Genomic DNA, 24160 nt, shown 5'->3' on the forward strand with positions numbered 1-24160 from the left:
GATCGAACAGATTGCTGTGAATTTGGCTATGGTGTTTTGCTTTGCCTGCTCTTTTATTATTTAAATAATGTAAATTTATAAATAATTAAAAAAATGAAAAATATTTCTGAAGAGGATTGGACGTGTCTAAAACTCCACCAGAAACCTTGCAGGGTACCCCATTACTCATTTGTCATTCACTAAATTACAGTCACGGTGCTGTTCTTCGCCTCTTCCCTATGCACCACCTCTCACTTATCTGCTATTTCCAAACTTTCATGAATTTAGATTTTAAATTACTCGCTAGGTTTTTAATTTTTAGTTTTCATCCTTATACTTAGCTTATATTTAAAATTTAATCTGTATATTTCAATTTTGAAATATTTTGGTACATTAACTCTTATAATGTCGTTAGTTAGTCTAAATACTTTATTCGATTAAAATGTTGATGTGAATTTTTAAGAACTGTTAACACTGTTAATTTTCTCTATTAAATTACATGAATATTTTTCTAATTTTAAATTGTCACATCAATTAATTTAACAAATAAATTTTAACAGTGTTAACAAATAGACCTACATTTTAAAACTTGAATAGTAAAGGGACTAAATTTTTAAAAATAAAAGTATGAAGACTAAATTCCAAATATATGAATAGAACAAAAATTTAAAGTATTTTGCAACCTTTAAGTTTTTACTCTATAATTAACAAAAAAAATAATTTTTTTAACTCAATACGAAGCGTGGGTGAGAATCATACTAATATAAATTGAAATTACGGTTTATTGTTGTCTTAATAGTTCTCAATACCACATAGATGTAGAACTTGAAGTTTGATTTGAATTAAAAAGAGGTTTTTTACGAGTCTTTGCTCGATTGGCATGGACATTGTTACCAATACAGGAAGATAAGGGTTCGAGTGTGCTGAAACGCATTATTCTCTTATTTATGGGTTAGGGAGGGGCAATGGATAATTTTAAACATTATGTAAAAAAACAAATACAATCAGAACTTATAATAAAATTATTCAAAAAAAAATATTTTTTAATTTTGTTATACTCCTTTATGCTTAAGCATCCCTATCATTAAGCTTCGTCACAGCATCATCAAGGATAACCGTAAGATGAGATCTAATTTCATTAAATGTTTCTAACTTTCCAAGTTCACTAACTCTAAATATAGTGACATCCTAATTAGGGTCTAAATAAGACTTTACCAAGAAGAAAATTATTATAAGAAGGGTACACTCCAAGCCCTCATCCTCGTATGAATACTTGTTAGGATATTATCTCAACACCTCTAAATTATCATCAGCTGCTTTTTATATAATTTACAATGTGAACTGCTATCTTAAAATTACTCTATACTTTATATAATTTAATTGTTATAACAATTGATACCGTATTTAGCTCACCAATTTGAATGTCTTAAAAAATGTTAGAGAAGTTGTTCAATCCCCACAAATAGCCAGGTACATAATCAATAGTTTCAGGACAGTGATAGGGTTATATGCAACATGGAAGCAAACATCCCTATTGGCCAAAGAGGAAATATGGTTGAAGATTGGGAATGGCCTTTTAAAGCATACAAACTCGTAAGCCTTAATGACCAACTCATCCCTAGAGCATGGTATGCAAAGCATCTAAAGAGGTATTATTTGTAAGCTCTTATTCGTCTAAGAAAATTGTTGTAGGACCTACTTTAGGATCTTCTCTTATAAATACTCACTTTTTCGTGATAAAGAGGAAGAGCAAGATCAATTTTACAAGTCTAACACTCGCTCAAATATTATTTCAGTACTTTTAAATCATATCTTTAGTGGCTTTCCATACCGTTTACAATATGAATCACCACAATCTTTTGTGACTCTCCAAACCTCTTATGGTGTGAACCACCGCACTTATATTCCTTCACACCTTGTTCTTAAGTTGTTTAAATATTATAACTGGACTTGACTTTAATATACAATCTATGTTTAACCTTGTAAATATATCTTTAAGATTTTTAAAGAAACACGTGTGTTAATCGCTTTTATCAATTACGTCATTACATTAATCTATTTGTTTATTTAATTAGTAAATATCAGTTTAGGTTTGATACCAATCATATTTAAAAGACAAAGATTAATTGTAAACACGTTTATACTAATCCCATGGAAAATTTAGATCAAGAGTGTTGCAAAAAATTGTGTCAATAAAACATAAGAAAGGTATTTCCTTTTTTAATATACTAGATCCAAAATGTTCGTGTAGTACGCATATACACATTTACATTTTGAAAAATATGTTTTAATATTTTTTTGTTAGATTTAAACCAACATTTAACGCCAAAGTTAATTAATGAAATAACCTCAGTTGACATAATATTAAAATTTTGAAAACTCAATTGGAACATTTTGAAATTCAAAAATCAAATTAGAATTAGAACCACAATTTAAATAGGGGGATAATGCGTTTTAGCACACTCAAATTCATGTCCTCTTGCATTGATAACAATACTCATATCAATCAAATTAAAACTCAATCGGCAGTTCACGTACATTTAATTGAAGTGAATAAGTAAAATTTTAGACTTCAAAATTCAGTATATTTTTAAAACCAAAATGACTAAATTCTCACTTTTTGTCATTAACTTTTAATATTAAACATTAACGTCATTTATAATTTTACATATTTACTTTAAATGTACATAAAAAAATAAATTGCTCATAAAAGAACGAGATAAATATTAAAATTATACATAAATTTTAATCTAATATGCAATTCCATACATGATTATTGATTTTGTGTGATTTTGTACACAAAATTTTGATTTGATTCAATTTTCACAAATTACTTACAATATTATCGAATTAGCACTATCTTATGTTGATATATGGCATACACAAACAATTATATTAATTCAATATGAAAATAAAATGAATGCGTTAATTTCTTTAAATGCATACAGTTGAATCAAAATCAAATTTTCATGTGTACATATGAATCACGATTTAAGTTTCATGTATATAATTATATCAAATCAAAGTCCACATATGAAATTACACATTAAATAAAAGTTTATATATATATATATTTGATATTTATCCTTAAAAGAAAAACTAATTTATTACTAAATCTATGAACCATCACTCTCCTTTCCTATTTAGGATTAAGCAAGAAAATTCAACCTAAAATTGGAGAGAAACATAAATTTACTTTTCAATCAATTCAACTAGTTTCAATACCAAATAAAAGAGAAATTGATTTCTAAATAAAAATAACGCAGTTGATAATCAATTTAATTTTTGACATAACTTATCGAGTAACTACAATTTTTTCATTTCAGTCTTTCAACAATAGTTTAAAAAAGTTTAAAAATAATTAATTTAATAAAATGGGATTTTGTCAAAGATTACTTTAATGTGATCATCAATTCAATTTGGTGGCAAAGTTTTCTATAATGATGATGAGCTTGATACCATCATTTTTGAGAAACTGGCAAGGGGGTGCTTTGAAGCTCATCACCTACAGTTCACTTGTCATCAATTATTGGTGTCCTTGCCTTTTTGGCAATCAAATCATCAAACCAAATTGAGCTGTTGCTGTCATGTCACCCATATGCAAATAAAGCTTAATTAGTGTGTTTAAAAAATGAGTTTTGTGGTAAACCCTATTTAAAAAAAGATGGTTAACATGTTTGATCTTTACATAACACAACAATTTTAAATAGAAAAACAAGGTTCATCATTTCTGATATATATTTGATTGAACAAGTGACGTGACCAATCAACCTCCAATGTTTGTGAGAGTGTTATAATTCATTTGCAAGAGAGAGAGGGCTAAGCTAACTTTGATTGAAATAATTGACTAACATTCCTTTGTTTCCCTCCGGAAATCAAGCAAAAAAGGGCAATTTTTTTGTTGACAATCTTGTTATCATGGCATTTGCTTATTTACAATGTTATCCGTATCAGTCGAGACTTAAAAGATTAATTTTTTCGAAACTCATAATTATTCTTTTTAATAATATCATTTTTAGAGTTTAAATCCGAATTCTTTCTTTAAAGTTGATTCTTATTTAAAACAATTGTTTTTATAATTATGTTAAAAATAATCATTAGAAGAATTTATTGAACTTAAAAAATAATTTTAAAATTTTATTTGTATATAAAAATATCTATGCATATGCAATTGAGGTATATTTACATGTATATATAATTTATTAATGAAACCGTCTACTTGTAACTTTGTTGCACTACAATGTTACAAATAAGATATTAAAGAATATTGTAACAACCCATTTTCAGTGAAATCGGAATAGTGGTTTCGGACCACAAATCCGAGTCAGAAAGAAAATTTATATTAATGCATGGTCTGCATTATGATAGGAAAGACGTATGAAAATTTTGATAAGAAAATTTTACCGATTTTATGTTTAATGAGGAGGAAATGACCAAATTGCATAAAGTGCAAAAGTTGAATTCTAGTAGCTAGAAGGATTAAATAACTATGGAATTCAAAACTTGAGGTCCTTGTATGGTAATTAGACCATTAAGAGAAGTTAACAGATATTTATGATGAACCATCCATGGAAATTTAAGAAAGAAAATGACTAAATTGGAAAGTTGAAAATTTAAAAGATGATAAGTTAATTAAAAGAATAAAATAAGTTTATTTCATCATCTTCCCAAAATTTTCTATGGAAACCCTAGCTAAGGGAAAGAGATTCAAGCAAGCTTAACTAGGTAAGCAATCATGTCCCGTTTTTAGTAATTTTTACATTTCCGAGATCGTAATAATCTAATCTATTTATTTTGGGGATCAATTTGTAAAGTTATCAAAGTATTAACATTTTTCCATGGATGAGTATGCTGAAATTTTGAAATTTATGGTAGAAAATGAAAGGTTGTTGTTAAATAAACAACTTTTGTAAAGTGAATTTTGATGAAATTGTAATTTAGGGACTAAATTGTAAAGATGTAAAATTCATGGAAAATTTCTAATTTTTGTGAAATACATGAGCTGTAAATATTATATGTAAAAATCGACTAGGCTTGGAATAAGGACTAAATTGCATGAATATCATTTTTCCGAGCCTAGGGACGAAATTAAAATTAATCAAAAGTATAGGGGCAAAATGATACTTTTGCCTAAAATTTGAATTTGAGTGAATTGGATATGAATTTCATTAAATTAAGTTAAATTTACTCGTACAGATCCGGATAGACCTAGTACGGAATTGGATCGAGAAAAACAAAAAATTTCGGATTAGTAGATTCTTGTATACGAACAAGTATCGAGGTAAGTTCGTATAACTAAATTATGAATTTTTTCATGTTTGAATTGAATATTGTATGTGAATTATGAGTTTGTTATGTATATGAAAATAATTATATATCTGACATTCCCAAGAAATGTTAAGTCCCGTTTGAATAAATGAAATTCGATGGATATAAGTTTCCTAATTGGTTGTGATCTAGCATATATTGCAGACACACCACAGCTCGAATGAGCATCCCGTTATTATCTCTCATGAGCATCCTGTTATTAGCCCTCTCGAGCTTCCCGTTGTGTGGTTCTTGCGAGCTTCCCGTTATAGCTCTTCGGAGCGTCCTGATAGGTTGTGATTCTACATGTGTTGTGGACACACCTTCGCTCTTATGAGCTTCCCGATATAGGCTATTCGTGAGCTTCCTGTTAAATTGGCTCTTTGTGAGCTTCCCGATAATGCTTGCTTGAACTTCTCGATATATGGCTATCCGGAGCTTTCTGTTACATGGCTCTTCGTGAGCTTCTCGATTAAAAGTTCTTTGTGAACTTCCTGAGTATAGCTCTTATGAGTTTCCTGTTATAGCCTGGATAAGCTTCCCGTTACATGGCTCATGTGAGCTTCTCGTTATATGGCTCGAGAGAGTGCTTCCTGTTTAAGTGTTCTCATGAACACTCCTGAATGTGAATTGACGGATTATAGATTCGTACACTTCATGTGTACTACCTACCCGATATCCATCGATATTTTATAAGGTTCAACAGTCAAAATTCTGATATAAGTTAAGATAAGATCTGAAATAATTAATAATTGTAACTGCTTCAAATTACATAGAAATATTTACATGAAAAACTTGTCTTTGTTATTTGAAAATACTTGGAAATCATGACTACCTTGCTTGATGAGTATATATGTTTAGGCAAATGGCCAATTTGCTTTGGATACATGTTGTTTGCATGTTAACTTTAAATGAACCTGAGTGGTAAGTTAAATTCTCGTTATGCGAACTTACTAAGTATTAAATGCCTACTTGGTTTTCTTTCTCTCTTTTGTAGTGCTTGGAAGCTCATAAAGGTTGGAAATCGGTCGGAGCATCATCACACCATCCTTTAGCTTGTTTTGGTATAGATAGGAAACTTATTTTGGTATAATGGCATATATAAACTAAGTTGGCCAAATGAGGGTATATAAACGGTTGATTGTATCTAGCCGTTGGAATGGCTAGTGATAACATGTTTGATGTATATGTAAGAGGATATATCATGTTTAATATATGCATATTTAGTATGGTTGAATTGAATTTTGCTAAACTTACATGATTACACAATTAGGTAAGTTTGAGTACATGTACACACGGGTGTATGTCTCCTGCACCTAAGAAAAATTTCAAAATTTCGTAAAAAATTCACTGAGTTCTCGATTTAGTCCTGACTTGTTTCTTATACATATATTGGACCTCGAGGGTCCATTTAAGAGATGATATGATTGAAAATGTTTGGTTTTGATTATGCATAGTAAATGACATGAATTAATCGTAATTGTTCTATAAACTCTGGTTATGCTCTGTAACCCTGTTCTGGCAACGGATATGGGTTAGGGGTGTTACAAATATACTTCCAACAAAAGCATACGAACCCAAATGATGTTTACGCAATTCATGTACTCACTACAAGAAATTAAGGTTTTATCGACGTTTTTAGTGGCGTTTGGATGGAAAACGCCGCAAATATTATACATTGGTGGCGCTAACAGAAAAACGTCGCAATAGGTAAAGCAGTAGCAGGGTTTATGAGAAAAACGCCTCAAAAAGTCAAGCAGTAGCGGCGTTTATGAAAAAAATACCGCAAAAGGTAAGCAATAGTGGCGTTCAAAAACGTCGCAAAGTATGATTTTATTTTGCTCTGCTTAGTTTTATCCCTAAACCATAATCCCAAAATCCATTATTTTTTCCCCTAAAAGTCAGAATCCCCAAATCCCTTAATTTTTTCCCCAAATAAAAATCCCCAAATCGAAATCTCAAAATCCCTTTGATTTTCCCCGACCATCTGCTGCATCGCCATCGACTGTCCCCTTTGCTACATCGCCGTCGACACTCCTCTGCCGCATCGCCGTGTAAGTTTTTTCCGTTTTGTTTGTGATTATTATTAAGCTATAAGATTTAATGGATGCTTAGCCCTAAAATTGGATGATCTCTGATTACAATAATTTATCAATATTTTGATGTACTCATCTATGAGACATTCCGCATTCGACTGCCACACCCGTGTCTGAGTAACATAAGAAAAGCTTATTTATATCATGCATCATCCTGTTTTGTTTATATTTGCATATAATCAACATCCTGTTTTGTTTATATTTGCATATAATCAACATTCTTTCATATGTTATATAAACTAAAATCATGTCCCTGTGAATTAGTGGTTGGAAATTCACATCAAACGACCAACGGGATCTCGATAAGGTTGCTGAAAGGATCGTGGTTGCCCCTTAAGAAATTAAGTAAATGCTTTCCTATGGCTAAAAATTAGTTTTTGTCTGAAAGAGGAAGGTTTCAAGAGGTAGTGTTAAATTAGTGATCTCTTTGGTCTGTATAAATGCTGCAAAATTTAGCGGCGTTTTTTACGGCGCTTATCAAAACGCTGCAAATAGAAGCCGCTACTAAAAACTTGTTTTGTTATAGTGACTTAAAGTGAACCCACTTTATAATCCAACGTTCTCACTTACAATTATTTAAACACTCGCAAAAATTAAAAACCCATCTTATCCAATGCTATAATACACGAGTTAAAAACCCACCAAGCATAAACTCTTCAATTTTTTCAATAATAGAGGTGCTCTCACTCAATACGACTTGTGTAGGTAGGTATAAATGATACTTTAAAGATTTCAATATGAGAAAATGAGATATAAAATCTCGAAATTAAAACAAAGCACAAACTCTTCAAAAATATATTATTAAACATGTCGTGAGCTATACTAACTCTTGATAAATGACACTTTAAAATACACCAATATATATTACTACCAAAACAATACACCTACTTTGATGAATTTATATTTTATGTGAGCATGGTTTATCTTTCGGTTGATCTTAAGAGCCCACTTGATAATTTCAAATATTTTATTATTTTGATATTCAACAAACTCAAATTAATTCCTTCACTCAACCAACCAAGTTAGACATGTACTTTCATCTTATTTTTGTAATTTTATTAATTAATTTAAATAACTAATATAGTTAATTTTTTAAATTAAAATATTACATGATTATACATAATTTGAAATCGGATTTTTAAATTCAAAAAGTTGAGAGATTAAATTCCAAATGTACAAAGTATAAAGATTTAAAGTTATGGTTGTTTGAACCTGTTGAATCGGTAGAGGTACCAATCTAGAGAGAGGCATCAAACTTATTAACTTGCAAATTGGTACGAGCTGGTAGAACTAGACTAAAAAACCGATTGAACCGGTAGAGGTACCAATCCAGAGAGAGACATCAAACTCATTGACTTGCAAGCTGGTACGAGCTGGTAGAACTAAACTAAAAAATCGATTGAACCCAAATTTTATTTTTATGTTTTTAATGATTCATTTAATTGAACCATACGAACCAGTGGTTTGACCAGTTCGATCAACATTTTAATTCTAAAAACTTTGCTTAAAATATATTTACTCTTTAAATTTTTACTCCATAATTTAACATAAACAAAAATCAACCCAACACGAAGCATGAGTGGATCATACTAATTATAAATAAAATATGTGTACAAAAGACATAAATTAACACAAAATACAATACAATTACACATTAATATGTATATCCTAATTACACATTCATCACAAATCTCTACCTTAACCATTAATTATATAGACTGAAGTATAATTGGCTAATAATTATGGCTTAGCATTATCTTTAACACTTGCTTAAGCAACCAATTAAGACTTAATTACAAGAATCCAAAGCGATCAACTTTTTTTCAATTTGGGTGCTTTTTTTTCTTTCTAATTTTTAAAATGTTCCAATAATGTGTAACGTGGAATCATATAGAACACATACACTTAGATTCGATAGGTAGACATAATTAACATAATGAATAATAATATTAAAATTTGTCATGTGAACTGTTAAATTAACAAATTTAAATAAAAGTTAAGAATCGAATTTTATTTAATAATTTTATTGTAGATTCTGATCGTATCTATTCTTTTTTTACACAATGTTTAAAATTACTCATAGTTTCTCCCTAACCTATAAATTGGAAGATAACACGCTTCAGCACACTTAAACCCACGTCCTCCTGTATTGACAATAATACTCATACCAATTGAATTAAAATTCAATCGGGAAATAACATTTTATTTAAAATAATGTAATGCAACTGTCATTTTTGCTTTTTTTAGATAAACATTCCACCTTTACGTCTATTAATCAAATTAATTTGGATTCTTTAACAAGGGAAAAAAAATATTAGGATCGCTGTTACATTTTGAGAAATTATCATCTTTTTTTTTGTATTCGAACTTAATTTTAAGTAACTTGTCAAACAAATTTTATCAATTAAATTCAGATTAACACTTGTTTTTTAATTTATCAAATAACACCTTAAATAAAAATTTCAAACATAAATTTCTATTTAAATCTAAAATCTCAAAATTTCAAAACTTCGATTTTACCATTAATTCGATTCACTGCACTTTTGACTAATTTTTAATGCTTATCATGATCATAATAGTAATAACACAATAATTAAATTGGTGATGTCAATAGGCATTAGTCACAGCAAATCCAAACATATGCATATATACTTTTATTATCCAAACAATAATATTCTATAATATAATACCCACTCAATCTTTACAAATTTTCTTCTAATCCCTTTTGAATATGCTTTTGCCATTCTTGGCAAATGGCAATACTAATAATGGCACATAAGTATTCCTTGATTTGACTAATTAATTCCAATGAGTTGAAGAGAATAATGTACTCTTTGTTTTAATTTATTGAGTTGGAATATAAAAATTTATTGTTTAGCTGATAAAATGTAAAATTATTTTAAAAATTAAATGTAATGAGAAATATTATTATAATTTATCGGTACGACGCGTATAGATATTGATGGAATTTTTATTGATATTTATATTTAATAAAGTAATAATTTTTTAATCATTATCTTAAAGATGTCGTCTGTTTTTATCGTGTTATATCATACAATTCATGAAAGTTATCATTTTATATGTCAAATTTGGTTTAACATCAATTATATTATTAGTTTCCGCATCATTTTCTTTTTGTTTGATAGAATATTAATAGAGTTTAACAAAATGTTTAGACGTCACGATAGATACGTGATAAATAGCTTTTCATACCATATTGATGACATAAATTTTCTCAATTCATTGAAGGATTCTCTTTATAATTTTGTTCTTCTCTTGTTTATCTTCATTTTCACTTTTGGTGGTGAAAAGAGTTATTATGATCAACTTTTTACGGTTACTACGTACATATCCACGATTGCATCTTTCAAATTTATTATATATTGTTTCATTTGCTTCAAGAAATAGAGCATATTCAATAGGACGTGCTTAATGATTTTCATTAATAAATTATTAGTTTGTTCAACTATAATTTTATTAATAAATTATTGAATAAAGACCGCTAATATTTAACTATCTTATTAAAATCAATTTATTTCTTTAAATATAAAAAATCAACCTAAATCCTAATAATTTTTGAAAACAACATTTTTTAAAATTTACCCTAGACATAAATATACATTATTTATTCATGAATAAAATATTTATAATGCTTTTTCGAAATTTATATTTATTAATATAATTATGTATTTAATAAATATTAAAATCCTAAAATATTCACTTTATAATAAAAATTAATTATTAAAATATAAGTTAAAAAGTTAGGCAAATAGAGTAGAAAACAGAAAAGACAGGAGACAGCAAATAACAGAGACAAGACATAAGAGCAAGACAGAAATACTTCACTTCACTTCCCTTTTTCTTTCTTTCTAAAAGAATTAAAAAAATAAAGCTTCTCAAAAAACAACAGTAACTCAGTCAGCCTTCAATCTTGAGTCTTTCACTGAGTCAAGTTTTTTTTTGAATGTGATACTGACACATTTAACTCACAACTACCAGTTAATTAAGCTCAAAGCTGAACAAACTGTGAGATCACTCGGAGTCTCACTCAGTCTCTCACCCACTCGTCCCCCTGCTCTGCTCCTTTGGGTCCCATTTACTGCCCCTCCTTTCTGTGAGTGGCGCGCGAAAGCAGCGCGGGAGCTGTTTCCCGATGCACTCCTCCGCCAGTCCCACCTCCCTTTGCCAACAATTCTTCTTTTATTATTTATATCTTTCTGTATTCATTTTGATTAAATTTAAAATCTAAAGTATCTAAACAAAAGATAATTTTAATATTATCAAAATAGGATTAGATTGATGGGTTGAATTGATGGTAAGAAATTAGATCAGTTTAATCGATGTTACGTAATTATGAATTGAGGAAATTTTTGAATTAAATTGACAAAAAAGAATAAATTAATTTTAAAAATATTATATAATTAAGCGTATTTAAACTCACGTTTCCGTAGTGACAATAACTGGCAAATGAAAATAAGATTCAATCCACAAAATATGTTTTTGGTTTTGTAATTTTGGCTCATTTTATTGCTCAAGTTATAATTTTAAGTTATTGTGGAATCAATAGTTTAATCAATTTAGTTAATACTATATAATTAGGAATAGACGAAAAATCGGAACTAAAAACCTAGCAAAAAAGATATAAAGTATAAACCTATTTTAAAATGTAAAATTATTTGGTACACTTTACTGAAGCATTTTAAACACTACAAGCAGTGTGAATATTTTAAAAAGATATTAAAATATATATATTTAAAAAGAGACAAGTGTGAATATTTTAAAACTATTTATAGAATAATAAAAGTATACTTGAGCATACCAAATACTCAATCTTTTAAAATATATTTTGTTTTTATACAATTTTATTTTATCATAATCTTCCTCATACCCTTAAATTTTTATTTTGTTTTTATATAAAAATTTTAACAAAATTTAGACTCCTAAATTTAGTTGTGCCCTAAAAGATTTGGAAAAATTAATTAGCTCTAAAACTTTTATCAATTCTCATCAAGTTCTAATAAAATCTATCAAAATTTTTAAATATTCTCGTTAAATCCTTCAATTAATTTTTGAAATTTTTAATTAAACCCTTTAGATCTTAACGCCAAGACTCGCTATTGCATGTCCAAACTCACATTCTCACCATTACAATAATAATGATGTCAATTAAACTGAGATTCAATCAACAATTTTTTAATTTCTTATTTAACTATCTTTAAATTAATAGCTTAATCGATTCAATAATTTAATTGATTTAATCACTTATCATATTTTTTAAAATAATAAGATTCTTTTAATATTATTTTTTTATTATTCACAAAATTCAAACCCATAATTTAAAAATATCAAAAAATTTACCACTATTCTTAACCTACTTTGTGGAGTCTGCAATATCCAATCACATCAAAACTGTAAAACTCCTTTCTTTTATAAAATTTGACAGACACCCAATTTTTCCCATTAATCCATGAGGATTGAAGAAAGTAGGATTCTTTTTACAAAAGGGGAAGAGACTAACGTGCGCTAGGGAAGGAGGTGGTAACCTACACTATACACACCCATGTGGGAAAATGGGGTCCACTGGAGCCAAGTATTTAGTAACAGGGGGATGACACTATTTTTGGGTCTAATCAAACACAACCCCTAACCTATCATAACCCACTTTACAATCTCATTAATTCACAAAACCCAACACAATTTTTTAAATTTAATTAATCAAAATAAATAGTACAAAGTTGTTTGAAATTAAAAAAAAGTTTAAATTTGTGAAGAGTATAAAAACTATGAGATATTTTGACCTTAAATTTATTTCATCTAAATTGATTATAAAAAGTTAAAAAATATTAAATTTGTTCAATTCAAACTCGGAAATTATTTGAACTTTAAATGACCTAAAATGTAATTTGAACTAACTTGAATTTTAAAAAAAATTAGTAGACTAAAATAATAGCATTGTAATGAGCTTGTATTTGACGAAATAATTTTAATAGTGTTAATAGTTAGACTTAAATTTTAATATTTGAAAAATAAAAAGATTAAATTTATGAAAATAAAAGTGTAGAAATTAAACTCTAAGCTTGTGAACAATATAAGAAATTATGACATATTTTAACCTTAAACTTATTCCATCTAAATTGAGTATAAAAAAAAAGTTTTTAAAGCATCAAACTTGTTCACCTCAAAGTCGAAAAATTATCTGAATTTATAATGACCCAAAGAAGTAATTTGATGAAAAACTCATCTAGTAAGGTTAAATGACATCAATCTAAAATAATTTAAACCTAGCAGTAGTCAGGCACGATACATTTTGAATGAGAGAAGGTAAGCTTGAACGTTGAAGATAATATTGTTGAGATGAACAGTTACAAACCTTGAACATAAACAATAAAACGAGCATAAAAAAATACCAAAACAAATTAAACCCATAATTAATTTAAATTCGAAATAACTAAAAAATAAATCTAAATTAATTAACCTACATTAATCCAATTCAATCTAACACAATACACCAAGAAGACAATTCCACTTTAAAATCAACTCAAGGTGGACAAAAGTACTTATATATATGACTATAATGAAGTTGTACATGATTTGATGTGGAGAAATTTCATTAATGCACTATGTAAACTCATAAAGTGTAGTACAATAACAATAATTAATGGTGGTAGTCTAGTAGGAAAGTAGATGGTGAGAGGGGCATAAATTGGATGGTAAAATTGCAATTGGGGGTCCCTTTTTGTTTAATTAATCCTAGTAAATTTGCTGTTTTCTCGTATATGCCCAAAAGTTCAATATTTGTACTGTTGACAAGAGAAAATCATTAATAAATGATACCTATTTGGGAAAAAAAAAACATGTTGATTTTTACTTTATTTAAGTTGGAATTATTGTGGGTTTAAAACTGTGTTTTGATTTGGAGGGGAAATAGGTAGATTTTGTTATTAGTCCTTGTATTTTGTATAAGTTGTGGATTTAATCTTTGTACTTAAATTTGGTTAATTTTAGTCTTTGTACTCTTCAATTAGTCAATTTTAGTCCCTACACTTTTTAATTTTAAAATTTCAATCTTGACCCAAACTATAATTACCATATGTAAATTTATAGATTTAGTCCATGTTCGCAATTGGATCATTCTTAGTCCTTATACTTTTCAAATTTTAAAATTGCGTCTTAAAGCAAGCGACAATTATTAAATTCATTAACTGATTTTTGTTAGTAATATGTGAAAATAGAAAGCTAACATAACATTACACATCTAATAATGCTTATAGTATCCGATTTTGGAAATAACATAATTTAAGTCAATAAATTTAATAGTTATAGTCGGGTCAGGACTATAATTTTAAAATTCAAAAATATAAAGACTAAAAGAATCAAATTAAAGTAAAAGAACTATATCAAAAGCTTGAACATAGTATAGGGACTAATAGCAAAAGTTTTTTTTCTACTTGGTGGTAGAATCCAATAAAAGAAAATGGTAAAAATTAGGCTAAGAACTTTCATTTCTCCCACCAAACATTTTTTTCTATTTTTAAATAATAAAAGATGAAAATTATTCAAAAATTAAACTCAAAATCGATGTCACTTCACTTAATCACTAAAACCTAGTACTTCTGTTTATGTCTGAACCTTTGGGCCTTCTTTAGACATGTTGCAGCTTGAACAATGATAGACTTTAATCGCTAAAACCTAGTACTTCTGTTTATGTCTGATCCCTTGGGCCTTCTTTAGACATGCTGCAGCTTGAACAATGATAGAATTGGGCTATTGTGGGTTCTTTGTTTATATATAGGTTAAATTCGATTACTAGTTTTCGTACTTTACAAAAACTATGGATTTAATCCCTATACTTTAATCGTTTTTAATCCTTTCTTAATTTTAAAATTTTAGTCTTCACTAAACAATAATTTTTAAATTCATTTATTTCCAAAAAATTGATGCACAAAACATATCTGCTTATATTTTCACATATTACTCGTTAAAAATTCAATTAATAGATTAACAGTTGTTGTTTGCATCAAGATTGAAGTTTCAAAAATTGTAAAGTATAGAGACTTAGAACGATCCAATTGGAGAATATGAATTAAATCTACAACTGTACACATAATACAAGATTAGTAATTGAATTTAACCAAGCAAATTTAATTGTTATTGTTTGGGCCCGGACTAAAATTTCAAATTCTAAAAAGTATAGAGATTAAATCCATAACTCTCGTAAAGTACAGGGACTAATAACAGAATTTAACCTTATATATACATAGCAGAATTAACTGGCATTGGAGATAGAGTTAGTTAAATAACTGAAAAAAGAAACATGCTTTTATTTCTTCACCTTTTTATGTTACAATGGAAACAATCAAACTTTTGCAAACAAACAACCCATGCATTTGATAATCACAAGCATTTGTATGATGTGTGTGTATATATACATGTATGTACGCATATACGCGTGTGTGTATGTATGTATGGTTTTATGGAAATAATGGATGATCCATGAGGAGAGATCTCATTACCTCCTTTGTTAGGTTTGTAGGGAATTCATAATTCAACGGGAACAACCAGTGGGGTATCACCCTTGTCGACGACGAAAGTTTTCACGATCTTCTTAGAGGGAGTATCGATTTCCACGGCGTACTTCCCATGAAAGCCTCGGAAATTGAATTGTCCTTGTACATCTACTTGTCCACGAGCATGAGACAACCACTCGTGTTTAAGAGCAAGAAACCTTTTACCAGTTTCATTAACATCGCCTTCGGCATTCACCAAGTGTGCATTATCCCGGCTCATGAACAGTTCCCAAAATCCCCACAGCATTACACCCTCCACAGCCGGATGTGCGAAAGCTTCTCTAAGCATAACTTCTAAATCTTCCCCTCTCACGTGTTCGTTGATTGAAGACACATCGAGCTCCGTAAACCAGATAGGAAGGCCGAGAATGCCTAACTTATCAAGAGCAGTACACACAACTGGTCCTACAGGGTTATCTATATGTCCTTGAATTCCGATTCCTCCAACGGGTGCACCTTGTTCTTGCAAATCAAGAATGTGTTCAATATACCTTTCGGGGCATGATCTAGTGTCGCATCCGTCTTCAATGTGATAATCATTCACGAATAATGTGGCAGATGGATCAAGCTGATTTGCAGTCTTAAACATGTTTGCTCGGATATCTTTGCCTAATCTGTCTTGATAATACGATCCGTGCAACATCTCATTGTTCACATCGTAGTGTTTGAACTTACCTTTGTAACGGGTGAGAAGGTCGGTTAAACGGTTTTGAACAGCTTTCATTAAGTCGTCTTTGTTCAATGCTTGAATCCATTGTTGGACCGTGGCTTGTACTTCCCAGAAAATACAATGACCTCGGGTTTCTATGTTGTGTTTTTGGCACAAAGCTACCATATCATCGGCATCTTTGTAGTTTAAGTTTCCTTGTTGCGGTTCGGTCCAATACCACTTCAATTCATTCCCGAACACTGCCCAGTTGAAGTTTTTCACAAAGAAATTAATGAAATCTTCGTTGTCTATATTCGTTCTGCTCATGCATGACCCAATAGGAAAACTGTTTTGCGTTTGCACGACTTTCACATTGGTCCCCGACAAACTGCTAGAACCAGCTCCCGAGAATTTGAGGACAATGTCACGCTTTCGGATCTGTATTCGAGCCAAAGACATTCATTACAAGTAAAATTTCAGCTAGGACTAATAGTTCGAAGATAAGTTTATCTGTTAGTTTCCGACTTTTTCATGATAAATGGTAGCAATTCTCTGCTTATATAGGGTTCAAAAAAATTCGATTTCTGTTTTCTATAGTCTGCATATTTCGATATAAGTAAATACTAAAGAAACCTGAGTACCTTATCAGCTTGATGCCTCAGATATTTGAACCTTGCTTCTCGATTAACCGGGAAAATCTGAACTCCAGCGACCATTAAATCGACACCTGCACCTGGACCTTGGATATAAACCATAACCTTGGATGGTTGCTTCTCGATTCTAAAGGAACCACCAATTTCGTGCCATCTATCATCGTTAATCTCAACTTGTCCACCATTAACCCACTGGTTGTCCACACCGAGAGCAACGTTTACGTTTTGAGGACCATTTGCTCCGGAACCAATTCGAACCCAAGCTGATACTTGGTATGTCAAGAAAAGTTTCACCTTATCGGTGATCATCTGAGCTGGGCCCATCCAAGTTTGCGTGCGGTTTTTCACATGGATATAACGGCCACTTAAAGGTTCATGAACGCCAAGGGAAGCTCTGGCCATTGGAGGGAGTATATGTGGCGAGCCTGACCCGACACTCAAATTGCAGTTGCCAAGAGGAAACCATCCATTCGTACTGTCATCCAGTTGGCTATTGGTAATTATATTAACTCCGAAATCAGGATTCTACAAAAAGTAAAAACATATCAGTAAACTGTCCCATAAGTATATGTCACCCGGACTAGAAGGTAAGAGTCGGATGGTGGTATATGCCCAATACATATATGTTCAATGTTTTGTAAGTTTTTCTGTATGTTTGGAGGATCATACTCCGTACTAATATCCAAATACGTGCTGGACACAAGTACTATATTAAAAGGAATACTGGATTCCACAATGAAATTATAGAACTCACCTCGATAACTGGTGCAGGTGAAGGAGGGGTTTTCTCAGCATGCTTTACAACTAAGGAATTGACGAGAAGGTCGGTACCGGGAGGTGGACCTTCTAAATAGATGACTACTTTCGATGGGGAACCATTTAGAAGGAACTTTCCTTGCAATTGCACCCAATCCTTGTCGGTTGCCTGCACACTTTTAGATCAAAAGAAAAAATGATCAAGACGCGAACATGAACACCACGGGCAACCAAAGGTTAAAGCTTCACAGATTCCATACAAAACAATTGGAACAAATAAAGAACTTACTTGGCAATTCCGACGTACTGATCATTGCGACCTGGTGTTTGGACCCATAATGTGGCTTGTACAGTAGCGGCAGTGACATTGTTACCAAATATCCGTACTACAGCTGCCACACTATAAGCAAGCTTTCGTTGCACTCTTCCAGTGATCTCCTGCTGGATTCCATTCCAGTTCTGCGTACGCTCAGTTGCAGAAGCAAAAGCTTTCCCGGATTGCGGAACTATCTTCCCATCTGCCATAGAATCATGTAAAGCAACCTTGCAGCCTCTTCCAGACCAGTTATTGAGGCCATCTTCGAATTTCGGGTTTATGATGATGTTATCGTCTCCAGCTCCTATGCTTGCACTCTTTCAAAATAAAAAACAATGCCAAAAATATCAAACTAGGTCACGTAAGACAACGGATGAAAATGAACATAACATAATGGATGTTACCTCGGATTCGCTTGAACTAGGACAGCTAATAACCACTGAATCGATAAGCAAGTCAACACCGGGAGAAGGCCCTTCCAGATAAAATACAAGCCGTTCAGGCACGGCCAATAACAAGAATGTACCTTCAACAATTTCCCACTTCTCCTTTGACATAGAGGTTCTACAATCACAAATATCATTAAGCAAAAAGGTTCGAGTCTTACATACAAAGAAATGTAATGCAATGAAAGTAAAAGAAACATTACTTTCCAATTAACATATAGCTAGTAGCCGAGCCATGGTTTTCAAGCTTCAAAGTCGCCAACACATCAGTAGACCCTGAAAGTGGTCCCGACACTCCAACACAAGCAGAAACCGAGTACGTAGAACCCGGCAAAACTCTGCTCGTGATATCTTGTTCCAAACCCTGCCAACATTTGGTTCGATTCGTGACAACTGCGTAATTACCACTGGACCTCGATGACGACAACGGTTTGCCTCGGCCACCACACTCGGCCGAAACAACAAAGCCGTTGCAACAATTTGTATGCCAAGAGTGCAGTCCATTGGAAAAATCATGATTCACTATTATATTAGCAGCTTGGTTCAAATTCTGCCAAAAGAAAATAAAAGAATCAACATGAAAAATACTTCCAAACCACACAATTACTCATTAAACAGCAAACCAGTCCTTTTTTTTAAGGTTTAATCCATTTCTATTATTAAAATCTGGTCTATGTACGCAAACAGGCACGAATTTGCACATACTTTTAGCCAATTAGTCTCATTTTAAAGCCAAAATCAAGGAGAATAATATGAAAAATGGATACCCTTTTAAGCCAAAAACAAAAAGAACAAAAGAACAAAAGAAACCCACCTCAGAGCAGCCACTGTTAGACATCAATTGTGGGTTCTCCATGGTTTCTTCGGATCTCTAATAACAAACACCAAAAAAGGGGAAATGAGATGAAATGAGAATCAAATAAAAACAATTGAAAATTATAGAGAAAAACCTTGGAGGGATGCTTATGTTGTCGACTAATGAAGCAGCAAATGGGAAGACCCTTCATTTATAGAGGCGCTGGTGATTCAAAACCCTTTGAAAGTGGAGTCTAAGAAAAGGGCGGGACCTAACTAACTCGACCAATCAAAGTTATCGAACCACTTTACTCTTCGGTCAGAAAAAAAAAAAAGAAACAGGATAGGGCCCGTTGACAAGTGAATCACTTCAGTTTTGTCTGGTTTTTTTTTATGGTCTTTCTTTATCTTGCAGACTGGGTAACATTGCAATTTGCATGGTGAATTGGAGTAGAAGGTTTTAAAGGAAATAGGAAGTGGTTTTGTTCTGTTCATTGATTTTAATGTTTTTTATTGAATAAAAATGGAGTCTTTGATTATAAGGGAAATGCTTTTTGATGCTTGAGAAATTAGGTGGGGAAGATGGGATTTCACTGACTTTTATTAGATTAATATGTTGTTGTCCAATGATTTTGAGTTTCAAAGTTTAAACCATTGATTATTTCATTTCTGAAATTTAAAGTTTCGATTTAAGTTAAGATGTTAAAATTTAAAATTAATGTTATATGAATTTTTATTCGTATTGCCTTTTAATAGTTCAGTTTTTTTAAATAAAATAGTTTTGAATATTATGAATTTGTGAACAAAAATTTAAATATTTTTTTCTCGATCTCCGACATTAATCGTCAAATCAATTTGGATCTAAAATATATTTTTCTACTTGTTAATGGTTACCGATCCACCTTACCGATTGTTCAATTGTCACCCTTAATAGCCCGTCACTTAGTTTAGTGATTTAAATGAAAATTTTTGAATAATTTAGTGATCAAATTGTAACTTTTTTCAGTTAAGTGACCAAAACAAAAACATACCTACAGTTTGTTAATTAATGGTGTAGTTTACCCAAAATAAAAATAAACAAAAAAATCTAGTTATTTTGTTAGAAAATTTAAAAATAATAAAAAAGGTTAAAATATGATTTAAGGCTATGTTCTTTTTGTTCATTTGAAATTTAATCATTTTACTTTTATTTTCTCTCTATTTTCAAATTTCAAAATTAAAGTTAAATTGTTAAACAAAAAATAATAATCATTTGATATTCATGTAATAAGAAAAAATTTAACGTTGTTAACAATTGGACTTGCAATTTGTATTCGAAAAGAATAGAGACTACATTCCTTAAAATAAAAATAGGAGACTAAATTCCAAATGTAAGAAAAGTATAAGGATTTAAAACATATTTTAACCCAATTTTTTAAATAAAGAAACATTTTTTTATCGTTATCATCTTAGGATTTACCTTAGAATTTTAAATGTATTCACAATAGTAGAAGATAACAGATATTTATTTATTTTCATTTATTTTAAAATCTTAATATTATTGTTCATATTCGAGTTTCGTAACAGTTTCATTCAATAATGTCTTTCAAGAGTATTATTATTATTAAAAATAGATTTGTGTTTGCCTTTTGATAACGATAAAGCAAAATATCTCATAAAATTAATTTACAAAACAATAATAACAATTAAAAATCTTATCACACGTGTATGTGTTATGGGTTGCGCATGGGAGCACGCAACTATGACAAACTTGTGCGATCTATCGTATTTGAAGGAGGTCATTTGGCCCAACCAAACTGGCCCGTTGCCTGGAGTGATTAAAAGCCCATCCCAAAAGTCTGGTAAATATGGGAAGTGATCCAAGAAGATATGATTATGTAATCTTAGAGTTCTAATTGTATACAGCTTCTAATTGTGTCTTAGAGTTTTAATTGTATACAGCTTTTAATTGTAGCCTTTGGTGTACTTTGAGGCTCAACTATAAATAGAGACATTTTTGCTCATTGTAATTCATTAAGTTATCAATAAGAATTTTGAGAGTATTCACTCAAACTTTTCTCTCAAGTGTTCTTGCTTTTCTGTGGCTTTCGTTCATCTTTCAACGTTCGTTCTTCTGCTGTTCTTCGTGAGTGCCTTGAAGGAATTCTGTTGAATCATTTATCATTGCAAGTTAGGCTGACTTAGGCGTTTTTGCTGTTGAATCATTTATCATTGCGAGTTAGGCTGACTTAGGCGTTTTTAAGCAAAGAAACTGCCTAAGGCCGCACGGATTGCGTGAGAAAACTCTAAGTCTGTGACATATGCATGTAGAAACCACATATTTAGAAGATAGGTGTGTTTAAAAATAACATAAATTTTCAAATGATGGAAGTAATGGAGCGTGCATAACAAAGTTAAAATGTATAAATAAATTAAAATAAAATTTTAATTGAGCGGTACACTTTAAATGTTTCATTGTAATTGATATGGATTCAAATCTCATCTTCTGCATTTTTTTTAAAGTTAAAAATATTAAGATACTCTCAAATAATATAACTTGTTTTTAATATGGAAAGTCAACCGGACATCAACTCAATCAGTAATTTTATTAACAATATAGATACATAAATTTGGTGAGAGAAAATATTTTATATTAATAAATCCATTAAACATGGATTCAATTCTTAAACATGTTAATCTAACAAAATAATACCAATATTTTTAACAATTTTATTTACTAGTTAGCTAGTTTGGATGGGCGGTGTGTTTACCTCCGGTGAGGTTTAAAAACAACAGTGGCAGTGAGATTAGTTATTGTAACGGTGAGATTGGATACTGTAGCGGTGAGATTAGAAACAATGGTGGAGTGTGTGTTTGGATTCAAACGCAGCTGTAACGGAGAGGTGAGAATAAAAAATGACTATTAAGGACATCAGATTAGAATTTATATATAATAGAATTTTTTAAAATTATTTTACATTTTTAAAATTATTAAAATATGTGAATTTATAAATTTATTTAATAAAATATTAAAATGTATCTTTCAATATTTTAATGAATTATATAATCAATTTAAATTATTTATTAGATAAAATGATAATTATTTTTAATTTTTTATAGTTAAATATTTTTTATAACAATGATAAATATTATTTTCACAAATAGTAACATTATACTTTGATCAAATTTTGAAGTATCTAAACTGATGATTTTTAATAAAAAATATAGTAACATAAGACATAACAAGTTTCATTATTACTAGAAATTAGGTTATGATACAAAATATTTTTACAAATATGGATTCATTAAACTAGTTTGCAATGGTTTCCCTTAACATCGTGATTTCAAGGTCACTTTCTCTATTAGAAGAACTCGATTTGCCTCTATCAAAATGGCCTAAAGAGACTGGCATGTCGGGTATATTATCAAATTCTCGAAAATCCTCATCATTTGACCAAGCATGTCTTCGAATGTAATTATGCAAAACCATTGTTGTAATAACTATTAAAACTTGCTTGTTGAATGAATAACTTGGAATATCTCTTAATATTGGTCATTTTTTTTCCACACTCCAAATGTTCGTTTAATCACAGAGCGTAATGAAGAAGGAGCATGATTAAAGATTTTTTTTCCAGATACTTGATGATTACCTCGACGAAATTCAGGTAAATGATATCATTCCCCCTATATGGACCTAGAAAACCTGCCATTTGTGGATATCCTGAATCCACAAGATAATATTTTCCTACAAAAAAGTAAAACATAATATCAAGTTTAAAAATAAATTAAAAATTTTAATATTTTTTATGTAAAAATTAATTAAAAAATTAAAGTTCAACCTGATGGAGGGTGTGGAAACTTTAACTCTTGTTTTCTAAGTGCTTGCAAAAAAATTCTACTATCATGTGCTGTTCCTTCCCAACCATGAAATGCAAAAATAAAGCACATGTTGAAGTCACAAACTGCCATAATATTTTGAGTTGGTTCACCTTTCCATCCGATATAAGGTATTTGACAAGAAGGCGAAATGCATGCTTTTATGTGTGTTCCATCTATGGCCCCAATACAATCCTTTAAAATAAATACAAGTAATGAGATAAAGTTAGAAATAATTTATATTTTAAAAATATAAAGATTGTGTAAATTTTACCTTAAAGTGAGGTCAAATCTTGTATCATGTCGAATATGGTTCGATACTTCCTCGAATTAACCTTCAGTGGGTTTAATCGTGTCTATTCCCATTTGAGCAAATATATGCAACATATCAGTAAAAATTCGACTAACAGTTTCCCTAGATTTTTGAAATCGCTCTATTGCATTTGAATTTGATTCTCTATTTCCAAGAATGTACAATATTGATAATGCTAACTTCTCCATTGCCGATACTTTCCCATTCTTTAAGCCATAATTTGTTTGCAAATCATGCAACAAGCCGTGAAATATATTTTTTGGCATCCTAAAACTATTTATGCAACGATCATCGTGCCCATTTAATACTTTGTCCACCCAGTTAATTGTTGTGCTCAACTTAGGTAACAATTGTGGCTATTCTTCGTTGAGCTTCTGCACTTAATTTAAGGGTATCATAATTCATATCAAAACTATTATACATATTGT

General features: G+C 30.3%; 1 protein-coding gene across 1 annotated transcript; it reads right to left on the minus strand.

Annotated features, from left to right (window-relative positions):
- Positions 1–15674: 15674 nt before the first annotated feature.
- Positions 15675–20064, minus strand: LOC105773241 (endo-1,4-beta-xylanase 1). Its single transcript, XM_012594967.2, has 8 exons — positions 19720–20064; positions 19584–19640; positions 18973–19319; positions 18728–18887; positions 18297–18640; positions 18006–18183; positions 17240–17776; positions 15675–17036 (listed from the first exon to the last, which is right to left on the minus strand). Exons 1-8 carry the CDS (start codon positions 19774–19776, stop codon positions 15921–15923), a joined length of 2796 nt encoding a protein of 931 aa, XP_012450421.1. The 5' UTR covers positions 19777–20064; the 3' UTR covers positions 15675–15920.
- Between the last annotated feature and the right edge of the window lie 4096 nt (positions 20065–24160).

The sequence above is a fragment of the Gossypium raimondii genome, chromosome 6 (assembly GCF_025698545.1).
Source record: "Gossypium raimondii isolate GPD5lz chromosome 6, ASM2569854v1, whole genome shotgun sequence".
Classification (NCBI taxonomy): domain Eukaryota; kingdom Viridiplantae; phylum Streptophyta; class Magnoliopsida; order Malvales; family Malvaceae; genus Gossypium; species Gossypium raimondii.

Bases quoted from the DNA above. Each gene is read 5' to 3' on its own strand.
- LOC105773241 (XM_012594967.2), bottom strand. From the start codon at position 19,776: ATGAAGGGTCTTCCCATTTGCTGCTTCATTAGTCGACAACATAAGCAT. The intron at 18,888-18,972 runs GTAATGTTTCTT...TTGTGATTGTAG, and splicing joins AGCTATATGTTAATTGGAAA to AACCTCTATGTCAAAGGAGA. The intron at 18,184-18,296 runs GTAAGTTCTTTA...TTGATCTAAAAG, and splicing joins CAGTACGTCGGAATTGCCAA to TGTGCAGGCAACCGACAAGG.